Here is a 21457-nt window from a genome sequence, read left to right on the forward strand (position 1 = left end):
CGAAACGTTTTGGAAATGCTTCGATTATGGTTTATCGTCTAAAATTTGAAGCTTGGATTATTTTGATGATTTGGCCGAATTGTCAGCTTCCTCGAGGCTCTCTGGAGGAGTGAGACAAGTTGCCCGAATCAAACGCTCGCAGAGACTGCTTCTCGGGCAGTTTTTTTTCATTCGTGGCAAGCACGGCAATTTTTTTTTTGCAATTTCGCAGTTTTTCCGACCGACGTATAAATTGAAGCCACGGTCCGTGCTAATTCAGACTTTCCTGAGATTGATTCCGGTTCACTTGGGGGCGCCTAAGCACGAAGCAAGCACAGCTGAAAACATGGGTTCAAATAGGGGCGGCTACAAGTGATTAAACTGGGTCCTCAAATACACCGATGTGATGGTGTCAGCACAAATCAGCGATGACCGTCTATTAAATATGGTTGTTCACTTAACTTGAAAACTAAAAAAACATCCGTTTTTGTTGTCAAGTGACAAATATGCCTCTCCTACAGCAGCGCACAGCGGGATAATGCACCCTGCCCTCGGGTGTGGATAAGAGGTTGTTTAAAGGAAATTGAGAAGTAGTTACGCGATATCTCCATCTGCAGATTGTTCTCTAACGTGGGGTGATGCAAAGCTCTGCCGTTCTATGACACGACACCGACATCACAATTTGGAAGAAAAAAATTGGGATGAGAGGTCAAAAGAAGCGCGTATTTTTCTACGATAAAAGAACCAGCCGAAGACACTCCGACGTGCTTCCGTGTTGTACCGCGTGTCGTTCGGCGCGACGTCCGACGTTTCGGCCCATCCCAGATATATATATACAGCACAACAGCAGCAAACCAAAGACTTGCTACACCAACATTTCAACCGCGTTGGCGGGGGGGGGGAGGGGGGGCCCCATTTTTTGGTGTCCCCACGCGTCCTCACCAGACACTGGTCGCAGCGCCGCCCAGTCACGAGGCGCTTGCAGAAGCAGTCCCCGGTGGAGGCGTCGCACGCGGCCCGGCCCGGCAGCGTCCCCAGGGGGTTGCACTGGCACGCTGTGCAGTCACACGCGGGCACGCAGACACAAAGATCGTCCTCGTAGCCTTCACAGACCTTTTGGGGCGAGCGTCGCTAGCGGAGCAGCAGCACTCGGGATGAACGATTTGGGGGAATTGCGATTTTTCTGACAGATATTGCCATTTGATTTGCGATTAAAAATGTTTTAAGTCAAGCTTCACTGTGTAATAGATTTAAAATATGTGGTGGAGCATTACAACATGATACCATAAAAATATGAACTGCTCTATATATTCTAATGCAAGGATGAGAACTTAAAATATATGAATTGCTTCCAACATGTATTTATTAAAATGTTTTAATTGAAATAGAAGACTCAAACATAGAACAATTCTTAAGTTAAATAAATAAAGTTATCATAAAAAAATAAAACAATTCCAATAATAAAGTAATAGGACTTTTCAAATCGCAAAAAATCGCAGCCTCTGCGATTTACTAATCGCATTGTTTCAAATTGCGATTTCGATTTCAAATCGATTAATTGTCCAGCCCTAAGCAGCGCCTATGAAGGCTGATACGGCACACGAGGGGGTGGGTGGATAGGTGAGTGGCCAGCACCACCCACGGTCCCGCCTTCGTCTCCCCAGCGGCGATGTTCACACACCACACCAGGGTACTCATTGGAGGCCGAGTCGACTCCAGGAAGGCCCAGGATTAGTTTCGATCATCGTCGCTGATGTCGGACCTGAGCAAGAATGGAACTTACGCGCTCGCATGCTCACGTAGTCAGCCATGGACTGGGATTCTATGCAGCCCGCAGAATGACGCAAACACAATCTATCGATAAAATGTTATTGAAATCATCTTATCATTAATACTGCATAGTCGCTTACTCTTATCGTGCCCGATTTGCCGAGACAGAAAAAAAACGTGCCGTCATTTGTCGTGTGCAGCCTGTGACCAAATCAAGCAGAATGCGCTCGGTCTCGTCAGGTCTCAGGAGCCAAGCAGGATTGGAGCCTGGATAGTGTTTGAATGGGCGAGCACCACGCAGCCTTGCCATAGGGCTTGCGTGGCTATGTAGCGGGCAGCAGAGGACAGTGCAGACAAATCAATCGTTGTGCTGCGCTTTCTACGCTTCCGCGTCTATGCTACTGACCTTCACCGACCCACACTGCCAGCGTGGTGAAGGCTGCCAGCAGAGATGAGCATCACCCTTATTTGACGTTTCAACAGGGAGACACACTTGGACTTGACAGAATTGTATTCATTAAATAAATGTTTAATTACAATACCAACTTATAGATTTTGCGTTGTCAGTCCAATGCTGCGTGGAATTCCTTCCCCATGCCGCTTAGGGCATTGGGTTGGTTTGACCATACTTCACCACGGGGCGGCGGAGAGGGGGGGCTAGGACAAGTTCAGATATTCATATTCTTTGGTTCTTTCGGTAAAGTCACATAACTTTACCGAAAAAAACAAAGAATATGAATTCCTGCAGTCACGAAAGTTTTAAGTCAAAATTTAAGTTCAGATATCACAAACCACTGATGGAAGCTGTGGTCGAGAATCGAACTCAGGTCATCGGGTTCACGGCACAGCGCCCTCCACCCCCACGCACTGAACAGATTTGTTAATTCCAAACGTCAATGCGCTGGACTTCAAAAGAAACTTAACATTTGGTGGGTGAAAATATCCTGAGTGTCAAATAGTTGAAGAGTTTAACCTGCACGGCCCATCACTTTGAGGTTTTCATTTCGTCATGTGTTTTTAATTAGCATTTTTAATGAGGGAGTAGGGGGGGGTGCACAGAGGGAAATCATTAGCGGATTCTGTGAGTTTATAAATAATGCATTTCCTGATGGATCATCGCGACAAATGTGCGGCTGTGTGCACGCGGGAATGCATGGGGGACCTGTGTTTATGTACCACATGGGTCTCGCTCCACAGCTTTCTGAACTCTACACGGACACCATCGTATGCTATTGCATTGTTTGCGTCTTATTGCAATATTGCATTTGATGTAATTCAGCACAACTCCAATCCCAGATGTGGCAGCCTCTGATTCCGCTTCAGCGGCCAAATTGCCGGCGCGGTGACGCAAACGACAGAACCGATCACCGTCTTCGGCTTGTAACGGGCTGCGGCCACCCGCGGCCACCGCCAATTTCTCGCCAAGGTCACGTGACACGGCAAGACAAAGCCGATCCTCTTCAACATTGCCCCCTTTAATAATGCGTCGTCCGTATGCCGGCCAAACCCGTTTGATATTTGCCCCGCGAGCTCAAGGATCCCGTGGGGCCCTTGCGATCCGAAGTTTCTGGAAACGTAAATAAAGGCAGGCCAAAGCTTCTCTTTCTCAATAACTGCAAGCAGACAGACGATGCCCGCTGACCTTTTCTACCGAGCTCGTAATTGGCGCTCGGCGCAGAAGTAGGAGACCGTGCATCGCGAGAACGCCGGCTTTACGAAGGTGTTGTCCTGGTTTTTTTTTTTTTGGGGGGGGGTTGTTGTAGGCCACAGCTCCGTTTCATGATTGTAGCTGACAAAGCCAATAAGTGAAATGCCCTCGACGTGTTTTTTTTTGCGAGCGCACATTGTGCAGTCCGTGCTGCAATAAGGTAACGACTTGGCTGTTGTCTTCAGACAGGGGTTCAACCGGGAAATTCACTCCACATTTGACAGTTTCTCAAGTGAATAGGAATAAAGTTGTGGAGTTTGGTTGGCAGGGCCTCGTTTGTTGTCCGACTAAGTGTGAGTGTTCGGCTACTTGCCGTGGGTGTGGAAACCCTCACACCTACGACACACACCCACGCCTCGATTTCAGGGCAGGGCCATGCTATTTATTTACCAGTTTCCTTTGTGATGCTGCGTCGGCAGTGGTGCACAAAGCATGAACAACAAAAACAACTCGATATGTTCTCAGTGACTAGGATACATTTGTAAGGCAACGTTTCAGGCAATGACCTCTTCTCCACAGCACATCAACAGAGAGGTCCAGAGACATTTAGTGGACAAGAGTCATTGCCATAAACGTCGCCGATTGTATCTTTTTTCATTTTACGTTAAGTTTATTTTGATTTGTTACACGGACCGGTAGCGTTAGGCCAGTTGCCCGGCTATTTCACACATGGGAGTTCCGTTGTAATGCATAAGCTCAGCAGAAACAATTTAAAAAATCAATCAGTATTACAGAAAATGAGTAGAGGGTCCTTAAGGCCACAGTCTCGTAGCGGCTTTTAGCTGCCCATCGAACAAAGACGGTCACTGTATCGCACGCTTTCAGATGCACTTCTGCAGCCGTCTGAAACGTTCTTCCTCCTTCCGATATTAGGAAGCCACTGGAGCTATGCACTTTTATCGATTGTAAAAAAAGAAAAAATATATGCATCAAAATATACCGCAAACATATCGGCATAATTATCTAAATGCGTCCACGATAGAATGGTCGTCTGGGGAACTTTTCCGGGTCCGAATGACTCCGGCTAGGAGGATGTTCTGGACACGTTGGAGACATTTTCTAACGGGGGCCAAAATTGCAAAATATGTATGACTTCTGACCAAATAACCAAGCTAATTCGGCCTATCAGCCCCAGGTCTGCTAAGCCACGCGACCATTTGTAGGAGACAGCACTGTGAACTTTTCATATCGGTTACCGCCAGGTCTGCCCTTACAGGAGAGAATCGCTGCTCTCACTGGAATTTAATCCGATGCCCGCTCACCGTGATTATCAACTTCACCAAATTGTAATAATCATGCGGCACTTTCATCGGGCCATCAAAGGGTAAAAACGCATTTTTAAAGGAGCCGGGGGGAAAGAATAGTTTTTTTTAGAAGTTGCTGCGCTGACATGAGGCATGCAGAGACGATTTAAAATAGAGCAAATTAAATTCCTGCCGCATTTAGCCGGGAGCTGTCTCTCTCTCTGCGAGCAGTTGCTGACACATGAAGCCGGACGTTCATTTCCAGCCACTCCCCGTACAGTCTCATCCCTTGCCCCTTCCCTGATCGTTGTTATTCCAGGGAAACTGTTTGTTATTGTTTTGTAATGTATAGAAATGTACTTTGGAGCCCCAGGAGAGGCGTGCGAGCGGCAATGGCTTTGATAATTTTTTCGATCAGAGCTAACCCCCGTCTTGGCTCGGTCGCGAGCTGTGAACAGGAAGGAATTGTGAATGCGTCCAATTTCACCAAAAACAAAAAAAAACCCGGCCGGCGAGTGGCATCAAACCGAACCTCGGGGGAAAAATTCCCCAGCGCTGTTCATTTACCGCGGCAGCGCGTTTCACCGAGGATTACCACCGGTCAGTCGAGCAACTCCAGTGGCCGGCTTGGCCAAAAAGAAAAACCCCAAGCTATTAGGCGCACTTAAGCGAACTATAATCTATACCTTGTGCTCACTTTCTCCCCCACACCTTCCTGAACGCTGCAACCAAAGTCCGCACTCCGCCCCCACCCTCCGTGCCCCAGATACATCCTGTATGATTTATTTTTTAATCCCTGAGGATGAGGCCGTGGAATGGACGGGGGGGGATGGCTGGCTCTGGTTCACCGCCGGTACGCAGCGTTGTATATCAAGAGGTCGGTGCTCAACCGTATTTTCATCATGAGGTCAAATGTGCCCGGTGTCGTGGCCGCGTAGTTTCCTGCAATTATATAAAATGTGCCCAAAAGTAAAATTTGTTTTTATATATAATAAGTGCACGAAACACGCTGTGGCATACGAATCAGAAGCAGGGACGCGAGTGAGGATAATAGAACAGAAGCTGAAAAAAAAGGTGTGCAAAGAAACACGGTGAGAAGCTTGCTGCGGATTAGACGGAGCGGCGGAAAGGAGAAAGCATGAATCGGAGAACTAATACAAATCACGGCCATAGCATTGCCCCTTTGAAATTAAGTGGGCTTGGAGCAGGACGCATCGTGGCCAGAAAGGATGATGGCCATTGGACGAGACTGGCGAAAGAACGGCGGCCGAAGGAGAGAAGACGCTCCGACGAGGAGGCCCACCGCAGAGGTGGAGCGTGAGTGGCACCTCGCGCTCGCGCACGTGCGAGATGGAACTGCTGCTTCGTGGGACCGTGACGGAGAGCAGTGGATAGACCGTGGCAGGTGACAATAACAACGATAAGGATCTACAGTTGTTCGCTCTTAAAACGCAACTTTGCACACGGGTTTAGACAGAGCGCAGACGTCTGTGCATCGCTCGACAAAGCTCCAGGACACAACGGAGAGACTGCGCAGACGCCAGCGCGTGACAGCACACTGAGCGGCAACGCGTGACGTTTACGATGTCCACGGTGCAGCAGCAGCAGCAGCAGCAAGCGCCGCCGCTGACTTCCATCCCGGGTACCGCCGGGTGCCGAGTCGTTATCACGAATGAGTGACCTGCGATGGAATTGGGAGTAAGCCAGACGCTAAGCCAAGCGTGCTTCGAGGCATCGGCGATCATTTAACAATGAGCTGCAACTCAAGCCCGGCTGCCGGGCCTCGCGAGTGGGCCGGGCGAACTTGGGGCCACTCGCCGTGCCGCGGTGGCTGCGACAAACGCCGCCAAACACAGACGGACGACCCGCAGAGGCTTTCATGGGGCAAAGCATCGTTATGATTATTAATGTGATTACAATACATCAGCATTGTTCGTGCACGAGGCGAACCCTTCGTCAAGCCAGAGCGCAGACTCACCCCTGACTCAGCACTGACTCACCCCTGACTCACCCCTGACTCACCACTGACTCCCAACGCCGCATCGGTCGTGTGGGTCAGTTGACCGTACTTCACCGCGCTGGTCAGTGCGGGTTGGCGAATGTGTGCACTGCCCTCTGTCGCCCACCATGTAGCCCCACAATGGATTGACTCACCCCTGACTCGCCCCTGACTCGCCCCTGACTCGCCCCTGACTCACTCCTGACTCACCCCTGACTCACCCCTGACTTCCCCCTGACTCACCCCTGACTCCCCCCTGACTCACCCCTGACTCGCCACTGACTCCCCCCTGACTCACCCCTGACTCACCCCTGACTCACCACTGACTCGCCACTGACTCGCCCCTGACTCACCCCTGACTCACCCCTGACTCACCACTGACTCACCCCTGACTCGCCACTGACTCGCCCCTGACTCGCCACTGACTCACCACTGACTCACCCCTGACTCACCCCTGATTCATCACTGACTCACCCCTGACTCACCCCTGACTCGCCACTGACTCACCCCTGATTCATTACTGACTCGCCCCTGACTCGCCCCTGACTCACCACTGACTCACCCCTGACTCGCCCCTGACTCACCCCTGACTCACCCCTGACTCACCCCTGACTTCCCCCTGACTCACCCCTGACTCCCCCCTGACTCACCCCTGACTCGCCACTGACTCCCCCCTGACTCACCCCTGACTCACCCCTGACTCACCCCTGACTCGCCACTGACTCGCCCCTGACTCACCCCTGACTCACCCCTGACTCACCACTGACTCGCCCCTGACTCGCCACTGACTCACCCCTGACTCACCCCTGACTCACCACTGACTCATCCCTGACTCGCCACTGACTCGCCACTGACTCACCCCTGACTCACCACTGACTCGCCACTGACTCGCCCCTGACTCACCCCTGACTCGCCCCTGACTCGCCCCTGACTCACCACTGACTCACCCCTGACTCACCCCCGGCTCACCCCTGACTCACCCCTGACTAATCACTGACTCACCACTGACTCACCACTGATCCCCCCCTAACTCGCCCCTGACTCGCCCCTGACTCACCACTGACTCACCCCTGACTCGTCCCTGACTCACCCCTGACTCACCACTGACTTACCCCTGACTCGCCCCTGACTCACCCCTGACTCCCCCCTGACTCACCACTGACTAGGAAAACCAATCGACTTCATCTGCCCTCTCCCCAACTAAGATTCCTCGGGGCAGAGGGAAGGGGGAAGGTTTGACCCAATTGCCTTAATTTTAACAGCAATGAGGACGTATGCATTATTAACACGTAGTTTCACCGCTAACATATGTCCCATTGTAATGCACGATAAACAGCATCTGTAGTGCATTAAAATGTAATGCACCATAGACGTGTCAATTCGAAACAGCACCGTGTTGAGACGCTGGAGCCGAGAGTGCGGGCAAAAAGAACACCGTCTAACCCAAGGCAACATTTGGAACCTGTCGTATCCAATCCCATCAGATACAGCCCCCCAAAACAGTCAACCTAAGCTGCCCAATGTGATTATTCCTTCGTCTGCAGCTCATCCACACAAGGGGCCACCGCTCGATTCCTGTACATAGTCATAAAAGCACTCATTAATGTGACTCAAAACGTGCATTATATATATAGGACCATAGAGCTTGGGCAATGTTTGATGCGAGCTCACTGCCTGACTGCTGCCTTCCTGCTTGGCTATGGTTCCTCGTGTCTCCCGAGTCGTTCTCTCTCTTTGACAGCGAGCCGATCCCGTCCGCCTTGCAAGTTGAAATGATTATTAATAGTCTCGGCTCTGGCCTATGACCTCCACTCCCGTGTCCCTCTCTCGCAACTCCAGCCCTATCAATCACGGCATCATACGTACGTGCGCTGATAAATCGTTCGGTCGGGCGCCACGGTGGTGAGATGCTGACTACCTCGCTTGGTATGCGGGAGGTTGTGGGTTCTATCCCGACCCCGATGCCTGTATATCTAGAGTTTGCGTGTCTCTCTCTCCGTGGTTGCACCCACCACATTTAGAATCAACATCACGCGTTTAGAGTATTTGGTTGCTATAAATATCCACGCGATAAGCCACTTCGTTGAGTTATCATTTGTAGCCAGGTATCTTCTGAAAAAAAGGAGCTATATAGCTCAGTGAGCCTTACATGGCAAAATTAAAAAATATATATTTTTAATAGTTTTAAATGCAGGTTAAATGACGGAAGGGCCCACGTGCAGAGCCCACGTGTATCCCAGGGAGTAGGGCGGGGGTCACATGGGGAGGCGTCAAACTCACGGCGGCAGCCGAGCGGGTCGTCGCCGCTGAGGCCGAAGAATCCCGCCTTGCAGCGGTCGCAGCGCGGGCCCTCCGCGTTGGGCTTGCAGCGGCACTGGCCGGCACGCAGGCCCAGCGCGGCGTCCGTGTGGCCGTCGCAGAGCCCCCCGTTGAGCGTCCCGTCGGGCTCGCAGTCGCACTCTGCCGGAAGATGCGATGGGCCGGCGCAGAGAGGCGGAGAAGACTGCGTGAGGTGTTTATACCGGATGGGTTTATTTTTATATATATGAAACGTTTTTCGAGTGCGGTCTCCCGGGTGAGGCTGCGTGTTCAGCATTTATTCCTCCCAAGCCTTCGCTTATTGCCGCGCACCGTTGCGTGGCATCTGCGGGACTCGAAGGAGTTGCAGGCGCCCGCAGTCGCGCGTGGCAAAAGCTTGACGGAATAAAATTGCTCAACGCGTGGCACAACTCAAAAGGCGGTACGTGGATTTGGAGCCGGCTGCGAAATCTTGCGTGCTATACTCTTAGCTTGAGCTTTGAGCCACCAGATTATCGTGGCAGTCAAAGGCTTTGTGTGCCCAATGTTAGGCAAAATACGGCACTTTTGTACAATTCAAAACAACTTGCATTCACACAGCAGCTAAATGCACGTACGGCGGATGGTGGTGATTCACTTTTTCGAAACGAAAAGCCATGGTGTTTCTCCAATGAAAAAAGCTTTCGGAATTGGATCTTTGTTTATGTGGCATCTGGAATGGACCCTGCCTCACAAGACAGTTCAATGTTACTCGCAAAGGCAGTGAAGTATGTATTTACTTCTTTCGCCCCATACGCAGCCAACTGTGCTAATCGGAGGTGTGCGGGAAGGACGACAAAATAAACACAAAAAGTTCAGCAATGAGCAAAAAGCAGTGGCTGACCACTTTCAAGAACATTCTTATTCGTCATTAAGACGAGCACCACGCAGCGGATTTGCCCGCGCGCGGTTGCAACCGGCGTGCGAACCCAGGATCTCAGCAGCGCCGGCTCCGCGCTCCGACAGCGTTAGCCGTGCGGACCCGCGTCGTTATCGCACGCCTCATTCCACGTACGAGGGAGGGAGATGGGGGGGGGGGGGGAAAGTCGGCGAGAGGCGACGTCGCTCACGCAAGCAGGCGTCGGCGTCGCCGGCGTCCCGGCGCGGGTCGCGGTAGAAGAAGGTGTTGCAGAGCTCGCAGTTGCGCCCCATGGTGTTGTGGCGGCAGTCCTCGCACACCCCGCCGCTCACGTTGCCCGACGCCTTGTACACGGCCACGTCGAAGTGGCACTTGTCCGAGTGGTTGTTGCAGTTGCACTCTGAGCGGCGGAGGAGCCACGGAACACGCACGTACGCACGGCGGTGGGACACGCGGCGGTGGGACACGCGGCGGTGGGACGCGCGGCGGTGGGACGCGCGGCGGTGGGACGCGCGGCCGGGAGTGCGCGCTGCACACGGCGTCGCAAGGAGCTGAACGCTGACGACTCGGAGGCCGCTGAATGGCTCGAGGTGGTTTGACTGAACTTTTGTGGTTTGGACCTCGTCTGGCTGCTTTCTTGCCACGTGTAATTGGTTTATTTTTTTTATGTATGTATGTATGTACGTTAATTAGCTAGTAGATAACCCGTTGGTCGCTGCAAAGGAAAATAAGAGATGGCTGCAATTTCCATTCTATTTTCACAACCCTCCTGTGCTTGGAGTACTAAACATAATATAATGCCAAGATAATGCATATTGTGAGAATTATTTTTATATATTACCTAGCATTTATAAATATATTCTGGAAATAAAAACATTATGTTTCAAAGTATCTTGCAAATTCATGGGCTCTACCAAACACACTTACTTCATGGTTTCAATCTCGCAAATATTTTTTGGTATATTAGCTTTACTCAAAGATATTTGATATTTAATAATAATAAAGCCCGTTATTTATTCAGGAATGTATCGCTCAGGCGTCATGACTCTTTTAGTGGCTCCATTAACTGAAATGTTTGGCCAATTCCCTTCATTAGCTTTTGACTTGCGGAAGACAAGCACAGTACCTGGAAAATCCCCAGACATAAGGAGGGGGGGGGGGGGGCTAACACTAAAAGCTCTGCTGGATCAAGCCCTCCCCAATGCCGCATCGGTCGTGTGGGTCAGTTGACCATATTTCCATCTCCTGGAAACCTCACAGCCCATTGCGTTCGGAAATTTCACACATCTGCATGATCCGCCAACCCTTGCCTTGGATCGCAGACGTGCTCCATCGCGCACGGATATCATTTGTCCTCTGCACATTTTTTTTATTTTTACAACGGTGCAATTTTTTGCTCGCTGAAAAAAAAAGAAAAACCAACTTGCAATTAAAATATTAAATTCTCCCCAGGTGCGTTGCCACGCGGCCATACACCGCACGCAATTATGCAGCTTGAAGCGAACACTAATTCTTTCACACCTCACCTGGCACGCCGACCACGGCCGACTAATGCGCCGCAGCCCTTTGCAGGTGCGCCCTGGAAACTCTGAAGGACGTATCGATTGCGCGTGATTAATGCGCAGCTTACGGTCGGATGTGGTACACTCGCCGCACACGGGGTTCCCCACCCCCCACCCCCCCCCCCCCCCTGTGCGCCACCGATCCCACCCGTGCGGGGGGATTTGTACCCGTGCCTCCAACACATTGAGCCCGAGACACGGCATTTGTTATGCCGCGTGCTCCCGGTTAGGAAAATGGCAACGCAGCAATCATGGACGCGCGCAACATATTTTTCGTGCCGGGGGTTTACGCGTGCAATTTGCTGGGGGGATTTCTTTTTGTTTTTTTTTTAAACTAGAATGAATGACACACTGTGGGGAATGCCGCCTCGTAAAGTGAGCAGATTTTTTTGTTTTATGAAGCTGAACGGTTCCTTATTGCCATGTCTGGGAAACATTACTCGACGTTCGTACGTCTGTTAGAGCCGTCCATCCGAGGACAACTTTCGCGCGTTGTCAAGAATACTACAAAGCCCACTAAAAATAATCATTTACATTTTTAAGGCGCATTCCATCTGTAAACCCCAATGCGTTGTTTATGTTAATCAGGTAATAAAAAGAACCAGGGTAAACGGCCGAAACTAGGAGGTAAAGGCCAATTTAAAGAGGTTTCAAGACAGACTTAAATAGTTCTCAACCAATGGCTAGAAAACCCAGTGCAGAGTCTGCCAATGCCGACGTCCAGATGTGGACAGTTTTTCAAGCAATACTGGCAAATAAATATATTCTAACAAAGTATTTTCCTTAAAAAAAACTATTATATTAATCTGCATACCAGCGCAATGATCATAGGGCCTTAGAAAACATGTGAACGCGAGGACAAGCTCATGTGCCCGGGAGTAAGGAATCCTCCCGAATAGACCGGCTTGCCCGTTGGTATAAACACACGGCGGCACTTGCGGCAAATGTAACCATATGATCGACTCGTACGGCTGCCACCAAACGGACGTCGTGACTTATCTCGGCCGGCAGAGCGAGCGGCGAAGCCCCGATATTTTGTCGAGATCTTGAGTTCAGATCCCGGTCGAAGGTCAACCGAGACCCGTCATCCTTTGAACGCGGGTGACTACGCCTACTTATAATAATTGGCACAAATTGGTGTCTTGTACTTTTGCACTCGTGAGACTGCCGTCCCTCGGCCGGCCTCCAGGGCGAGTCGGCGTAGAAATCCTCGCACTGCTCGCAGTTGAGCCCCCGCGTGCGATGCTTGCACACGCACCTCCCATGAACCTACACGCACACATACACACAGTGACGCGGTGGTGGCGAGGTGTTAACTACCTCGCCTGGTATACAGGAGGTCGTGGGTTCCATCCGGACCCTGATGCCTGTGGTATATTTGGAGTTTGCACGTTTTCTCTCTCTCCCCGTGATGACGTGGATTATTTTCCGGGTCCCCCGGTTTTTCCCTCCACGTTTAGAAACATGCATTTAGAGTGTTTGGTTGCTATAAATTTCCACGTGATAAGCCACTTGGTTGAGTTATCTTTTACGGCCAGCTCGCTTCTGAAAAAGAGCTATAGAGCTCCGTGGGCCTTACCTGGTCAAATAAAAATATAATAGTTTAGTTTAGATGTTAGTCACGTGGCCCACGTGGCTTGAGCAGGCCTTACTCCCAAAGTGGATTGACCGTGGCCGATGATTCTATTCCACGGCCATATGTTCAGGAGCCAAATGTCGAGCTCTCCCCAAGGCACGATGAGAGGGCTTCAGGAGAGGAGTTCGTGTAGCTTTGCCGTTTCTTCTCCACTCTAGGGGCGCAGACAACAGCGGTTCACTATACGGCCCACAGTTTGTGTTGCATGGCCGCAGTGGCACTGTGGCTCGACGATGGTTATACACGATGCATTGCACAAACAAAATTATTCGCTTTGTAGCAAGCACCACGTCTGTGGGTTATATTTAGCTGCTGTGATTTTTCTTCGTTACCATCTCCATTATAGATCATCATTAGCAACAGGAATTCCCTTTTAAGAACCCCCTCCCCGTGTGTAGCCATGCCCGCTCCGTATATACGAGATCAAAAACATGTGTTGTGCGTGCACACGCACGCGCGCGCGCGCAAAGACAAACACACCTATTGGCACTGAACGTCGCTATAAAGTTATGAAAACAAGCAATTATGAAGGCACCTATTTCCATCAAAAGATCTCAGCATTTAATTGCCACGTAAATAATAACGTCACGTTTCCCACGAGGGTCGCCGCTGTTGTCGAGGGGTAGTCTGCTGCCACCTAACACGTGTTCTCTGGCCGCAGAAAACAGTTTGAACAATGTGCGATTAACGGGTGGAATTCCTCGACTCCAGCGAGGATAGAAGCAAACCATTGTTCCCGGATATCTGAGCTCCACACGAGTGCGAGCCAAAAAGAAAATCGAACGAAGGGCCAGTTTCCTTTTCCGTAAACTTCGCTCAAGTTCTGATCCCGTGGCGCCTGTTTTGATGGAGGCGAATTTCCCTCAGATGTTCACAATTTTTGTTTCCGAGATATTCCAAATCGTTTCTCTCTTCAGCGAATTACAGTCGCCTTTTGTTGTTGTTGTTGATGTTGCAAAAGAGCTGTCCATTACTGCATTGCTCTTGAAACGGCTGTCATAAAGGCATTGTGAAGTGTAAAGTTAAAGGTGCAGCACCTGCAATTGCCTGCCCACGTCACTGGAAGGCAGAAGGGGCCTCTCCACTAGAGAGGGCACCAGAGAGCCCCATCCCCACTTCGTATTTATTCTGCCCGACTCCTCGTATGTTCAACCGCTAAGCAATGAATGGCGTTGGTGGCATCTACATCTGCAGAACATGAAGAACCAGTGGCATCTACATCTACAGGAGATTGTACAACTTTTAAAGCCATTATCCGTGTTTAGTGTACATGCCGCATCAACGTGTTTGGAATCGACAGGGGTAAAGTTGGACTTAGGAACAAAATCGACTTACGCACAGACCTCTGGAACCTAGCTCGTTCGTAAGTAGAGGAGTCCCTGTGCCCACCTTTTTACCCCACCACACACAACCTGCTGATCGACTAACTCTGTAACTGTGGTGTAACCACAGGCGGAACGGACAGGAGGCGGGGTGGGGGAAGATTCTTTAAAAAAAAAAGTTCACAATGTTTCATCTGCCGCATCTGGAGATCAAACCGACTTCCACTGAATTGCACCGCAGTGTGCGATCGATTACACCAAGACAGCATCAGCCATGCATGGCACTGCACCGTATATGACAGCACTGTGTGTGCTTTGATGATTTTGCTGCTGCAAAGGTCAGACGACGCTGGGGAAGCTGGGATATGTTTTGCTGGAAATCCGACGCGAAATATAACGGTTCCAGAAAACCCTCCCGTGTCTACGTTACCGTCTCGATAGTTTCCTGCATTCGTAAAGGCTGGTGCCAATAAGGCTGCACCTCAGGGACTGGCTTCACCTGTACAAATAGTAGGGACTCAAACACAACGCTCCACTTCATCAAGTCAGCTAAGAACGGTGGCCTGAGTAGCGGTGACACGTTTAAAAAAACAAGATGTAAAGGAGCAGCCCCGCAATTGCTTGCTCACGCCACTCGCTGGCGGAAGAACCTCCCCTGGAGGAAGCTCGAGAGAGGACACTCTATTATACGGCGCGTTGACCTATTCTTCCACGCCGGCCAGACGTCTTGGTGACTCGTCGACAGGTTATTCGCCTGAAGTAAACTCCAACGAGAACCACGTGGACGTTGACGGCTGCCCTTGCCCCGGCAAGCGAACGGCGAACAGCTCGCTCTCCGCCAGGCCAAATGCCGCGTTCGCCAGCGCGACGCTGCTCTAGCAGGCGAAATAAAAAATTATTTCGCTCCAGCATCGAGCGAGGCATCCTTTGAACCTCTCGTCACAGTCCCACCGTGCGTCTTTGCAATGCTGCCGACGGATGTCAACGTTACTCGTTCTTCCGAGCAATCCGCAAGTTGACGGCCGGTGGCCAACACCGCACAGAAACACTCCACGCCAAGCACAGCCAAAGCGGGACCTGCCACCCTCTGTTAACCACGAGAAGACAGAGAAGCGCGTGCAGCCCTGGGAACTAATGGGAGTACAAATACGGAAACACCCCGATTTACAAACTAGATTTTGGTGCTTTCGTGACTGCAGGAGATACCCTTTGGTTTTTTCGGTAAAGTCACGTAGAAATAAGACGTAATAAAATAACATAATACTATACTAATACTATACGACGTTTCGATTGCAACACAAGCAATCTTCATCAGGTACAGAAGAGCTAAATTTAAGAGAGGAAACCCATAATATATATCTGCGGTTATGTGCTTCCTCTCTCTCTTAAATTTAGCTCTTCTGTACCTGATGAAGATTGCTTGTGTTGCAATCGAAACGTCGTATAGTATTAGTAGAGTATTATGTTATTTTATTACGTCTTATTTCTACGTGACTTTACCGAAAAAACCAAAGACTACCCCGATTTACGTCTCCCCGTTTTTATGTCGTTTCACAAATACGTCGTCACTTTGTTATTAATGACATCATCACCACCACCACCACCAGTCCCAATGCCTGTCTTGCTCGGCAACCTGCCCTCCTCCATCCTGCGCGTGTGCCTCATTCATCCCAACCTCCTTCCTTTTGCGGATTACGTCAACAAGATATTTTTTCGACGTTATATTCTGACCATTCTCGTAGTTTACCAAAATCCGAATTAATCTTTATTTAAAGCGTGGAAGATTAAAAAAAAATTAACTGTGTTGTGTGTTTGACCCGTATAAGCAGCATGAACATTGCTCCTGCCTCGAATACCCATCATTTAACACTGCAATTGACCTCTCTTCTGCTGTTTATTTTTACAGGAAAACCTCTCGGATTGTCAACAACAACAAAAATCCAGTCGAGCCGTAACCAGCTCTTTTTTTTTTTAAAGAGTGCGTTGCTTCATGCCGAAGGAAACCAGAACGACCCACTCAAAGGTGCGCACAGATGGGTTTCACGAACCCACTTGCTCTCCTCTCATCTCTTCTGTCCTCTTTGAAACAAGCACCTATCAGGGTTGGCACAGAGCGTGATTTGGTCGTGACTCCAGCAAAAGACCCGCTCATCTTTATCTCTCCATTACCCGAGTGATGTAGCCACACCCTACAATGTACTCATTTGAGGTCGGGTTGACCTTGGGGAGGTCACAATTTGGTTCAAATATCACTCGCCGCGATGGTCGCCATGAGCAGAAATTGAACTAAGTTGGCCAGGATTGCGGCTCAATGTGCTAACCACCACTCAGCACTGCCGTACACCCACACGCACCACACAGACGTACAGCACTCGAAAAGCGTTGCTACCAACAATACAATACAGCAGTGCAATGAAGAAGAGATTACTTCCTGTGCTCCTGCGTGGCCCAGGGGATATACGAACACGTGTCTGTGTGCGCGCATCCATAGAGAGCAGTAGCACAATGGCCAGCACACCGAACTACTGACTCGGTTTCCCACATTTGATTCTCAGCCACGGCTAACGTCCGGCCAACGTCAGTGGTGAGTGATATCAGAACTGGGCACGGGCCCTCCCCTGGGTCGACTCAGCCTCAAATAAACACACCGAGATGTATGCAAACAAACGTTGCCCTGGCCGTGCCTTGTCCAGTACAGTTCCCATTTAAGATAGGCTGTCTGTGTGTCCCAAAGCATTTGCGAAAATGAGGACATTGCCATCGGTTTAAAAATGTTTTGCCTCATACTCAACGAAAATATGTGCAAAGGGCACATAGCTTTTTGAGCAGTGGGTGGAGAGGTGACCTCCTGCCAAGCCAGCCTTTAACACGCCACATGGCCTCTAGAGTGCAACCTATGGCCTGGCAGAAGCGCCGTGCTGACATCACCATCACTTAGCGGAGAATGGCGGCCTATGTTATACAGTAATTTGTGCATATGTCCATAAACGTGTGTTATCACGTATCTGTACTGTATGTGTGCGGTAGTGTAGCGGTTAGCACGCTGCGCTACCAACCCGGTGACCCGAGTTCGATTTCGGCTCATGACCAATAATAATAATACTAGTACAGCGCACCGGTGTTTTGGAGAGCAAATCCACAACGTTTAAAATCTCAGTACGAACATTTCGCCAGCAATTACAACGAGCATCATCAGCCGGTGTTGCTGTACCAGTAACGAATGGGCATGCTCTGTTAACGTGACAAACTTGACTAATTGGCTGCGTCGGGTGGCGGCGGGTTTAATGACACATTCATATCATCGGTCGCGAAAGCCTGCGGTGCTGAGATGGCGCGTACGTGTTTGCGGGAACAGCCACGCGTTGCCGTACCATGCCGTCGTGGTCGCGCTGCGTGGGCGCGATGGGCGCGCACTCGCTGGCGTGGCCGTAGCAGAAGCAGGATCCGCGCACCACCAGCTCGTAGAGCGAGTAGTAGTACTTCTGCTTGATCTCGGAGCGCGAGTCCAGCAGGTTGTCGCCCAGCGTGTGCAGCCGCGTCAGGTTGATGCGCAGGTTCGTGATCTTCAGCAGGTCTGGGGAGGGTGGTGGTGGTGGACGGACGCGCGACAAAACGTTATGCCGCGGCGGTTCACGGTGCTGCTGCTGCTGTCGTTGGTGGTGTTTGTTGTTGTTGTTTACTGAGTTTAACAAATGTTGTTCATCCACCTGTCATTTACTTGTTCTACTTATTTATCCAACAAAGCCATGCTGAGTTGCAGGACGCTTTTTCATGAGGGTCCTGCATTGGGCTTTTTTTGTTCCAAAGATGTTTTCAGCCGATTAATGATGAGTGTTTATTGTACACGGTGGGAGGAAACCGCCGCAGCACCTGGAGAAAACCCACGCGCGTGAGGGGGCAACGCTCTATCCCCGTTACAGATGGAAACGGATGGCGATTGGCCCACTCGCCATACTGCCTCGTAACCCTGACGAGCCAGGGTGTGGCACCCCAAGGCCCTCGACGTCCACGGGAAAGGAGTTTCACGAAACAATGCGCGCCATTCACCAACCCTCGCCTGTCCACAGTGCCGGACCCACAGGCGGTGTCGTGTCGTCATGAAGATCCCATTCAGAAGTCACGCCGAGTGGCTCGCACGAACTCCAGCCATCATCCTTGCAGCAGCAGTGGCATTTGGCCAAACCATCGAACTAAAAACGGTCGACGCGTCGCGGCGCGCTCTCCGATGCGCTTCTGCGGCCGTCTGGAACGCGCTTCCTTCCGATATTACGAAGCCACCAGAAGCTGTGCACTCTTACATCTAGACTGAAAACTCTTTGCTTTGGAACTGATTTTTGTGTTTAGTTTTCTGTCTTTACCCCCGCCACAACTTCGATTAGCACGGTTGGCTACGTTAGGTGCAAAAGAAGATCTGCATACATACATAGCACGGTTGGCTACGTACGTAAAAAGCATACTATGTACTCATTTTGCGGTCCCTTCAGGTGACCTCCTGTCCACACTAGGAGGGGGGGGGGGGCTACACTCTCCCACACTTTTCCTCTTCTTGAGATGTTCATCATTTTCAAGTTTCATTTATTAGGCAAAGCCCTGTGAGCCATGCGGCTCTTGAGCCGGGTGCAACCGCAACAAACAAAATATGAACAGAGAAACATCTTGAAGCGACGACGACGTGCAACAGAAACATCCTGGATAAACCAGAAAATCTTCCAGAAAAAAAAACCACCGTATTACAACGCTGTGTGCAAAAATCCCAGTGTGATGCAAGCCAAACAATAACAACCATAAGATAATTTAGATTCAAGTTATCAACTCCGCACTTCCGCAAGAAACATGGCTTAACCATATGTTTTCGAAATCACCAAAATAAAGCTATAAAATACAATGTAACAACAGTAATCATAGGAACATTGATTCAAATTTAACAATAAACGATATAGAAATAGGTTTTACCCTTTTAACTGGCACAAAAACTGACACCTTTATTCAAAAAAATTAACGATATACATAACATGTACGACCAAACTTGCAGCCATAGCTGGCAGCATGACACTCCCAGTGTATGATGTGTGAGTGAGTCAGCAGCAGCGTGAGTGAGTGTATGATGTGTGAGTGAGTGTATGATGTGTGAGTGAGTCAGTGTATGATGTGTGAGTGAGTCAGTGTATGATGTGTGAGTGAGTCAGTGTATGATGTGTGAGTGAGTCAGTGGTAGGTGTGAGTGAATCTATGATGTGTGAGTCAGCGTATGATGAGTGAGTCAGTGTATGATGTGTGAGTCAGTGGTAGTGTGAGTGAGTGTATGATGTGTGAGTGAGTCAGCGTATTATGAGTGAGTGTATGATGAGTGAATCAGTGTATGATGAGTGAATGGGTCAGTGGTTGTGTGAGTGTATGATGTGTGAGTGAGTCAGCGTATGATGAGTGAGTTAGTGTATGACGTGTGAGTGAGTCAGTGTATGATGTGTGAGTGAGTCAGTGTATGATGTGTGAGTGAGTCAGCGTATGATGTGTCAGTTAGTCAGTGCAAGATGAGTGAGTGTATCACGGCATCCAATACGAATTGTTGTTTAATTTTAAGATTTTTAAATGTAGCTCTCATATTTTCCAATGTAGCCAAAAGAAGTAAAAAGAAAATTAACTTCTCAGTCCTCGGGGATTTTTTTTTACCATACTTCACCAAGCTCCTCAGTGCAGGTTGGCCAAAGGGAAGCGCAGGACTTGTTTAGACATCACTCGCCCCCGAGGTCAACCATGGCCGGGAATCAAACTCAGCTGACCAGTTTCACATCACAGTGCACTTACCATTGTGCTACTGCTGTACACCCCATTCCACATTTAGCCTTGCTATGTTTACCCCATGCTTGAATTGTAAAACAGATGTGTCTCCATGGGCTCTCATCTGCTAAAATAAAGGATACTCGTTGACTAACGACTGGGCCACACAGCCAACTGCACACACGTACGTAGAGACGTGCCTACACCTTATACAGGCACACACACACATTTGCAAATGCAGATACATGAATATGCATGCAGGGCCGTCCAGAGGGCGAATTTTGCCTGGGCCCCACACAAAAGAGAGCCCCACAATGGGCCTGTGGATGGTGGAATAAGAGGACCTTATGTGGCATATTCTGCTCCGGGCATCTCAGAACCTCTGAGAGGCCCTGTCTGTACGTACACACATGTACGCATGCACCTCCGATTAGCACGGTTGGCTGCATGCGGTGCGAAAGAAGTTTAATATCCATAGATACACAGCAATAGCTGGCGCTGCGTTGCCTGCAAGACGTCGGAGAGGCAAGCCTGACTGTCAGCAAAACGCGTAAAACTGCATGCCTGCATCCCGTAATTGCACCCTTGGCGTATGTGCTGAGCAGCATCAGGACTCGGCTATTAACAATAAGAAATTGGAGCTAATTCACAACATATTCTCGCACTTGGCACACACACTCAGGGCATGATGAATAGCAATAATAGCATTTAAACATAACATTGGAGAGTGCGTTATTACTTCAGGCGAGCCCTTGCTGAAGCACACAGAGCTCATTAAAGTGGAGTTCACATTTTCCCGGTAACCACATCTCCTCAATTCCTCCACCACGTGCCGAGGAATCACCGTCGCATCTGATCCGCACTGCGGCCGACCACCACACCGACCACCACACCACAGGAGCACCCCTCATTCCACCTCTTGCCTCGCACTGCTCGACGGTAGAACTCCCTCCAAACTTGTCTGTGCTCAAGTACCTAAACTCTGGCGCAATTCGAAGGCCGTATTTAACTCCGTGCCTATTGCAACCTTCAGTAGCGCCGTTTGCTGCTCACCACTTTGGCGTTTTGGGCCTCTAGGCCCGCATTCGACAACTGCGAGTTTTTTTTTTTAAGAACAATTATTTTTTGGCCAACCTGGTTTGGGTGGACTTATCGGCCAGAGACCCTGACATACATATGGCGAGCAGCAACATCAAGTTTTGCGATCGCCGGTTATCTCTCTCGCTCTCGATGGAGGCAGTGAAGACTTAACTGCAATTTGTG

General features: G+C 50.0%; 1 protein-coding gene across 1 annotated transcript in view; it reads right to left on the minus strand.

The window, feature by feature from the left end:
• Positions 1 to 21457, minus strand: part of LOC116942393 (laminin subunit beta-2-like) — a 70684-nt gene that overhangs the window by 31806 nt on the left and 17421 nt on the right. Inside the window, exons 7-11 of the mRNA XM_032954262.2 lie at positions 17788 to 17990; positions 12607 to 12727; positions 10108 to 10296; positions 8981 to 9160; positions 922 to 1034 (exon numbers count right to left, since the gene is read on the minus strand). Coding sequence (XP_032810153.1) covers positions 922 to 1034; positions 8981 to 9160; positions 10108 to 10296; positions 12607 to 12727; positions 17788 to 17990 — 806 coding nt within the window. The remainder of the gene's footprint in view (positions 1 to 921; positions 1035 to 8980; positions 9161 to 10107; positions 10297 to 12606; positions 12728 to 17787; positions 17991 to 21457) is intronic.

Source organism: Petromyzon marinus, chromosome 14, assembly GCF_048934315.1.
Source record: "Petromyzon marinus isolate PM22_M1 ecotype Great Lakes invasive population chromosome 14, UKy_Petmar_22M1.pri1.0, whole genome shotgun sequence".
Lineage (NCBI taxonomy): Eukaryota > Metazoa > Chordata > Hyperoartia > Petromyzontiformes > Petromyzontidae > Petromyzon > Petromyzon marinus.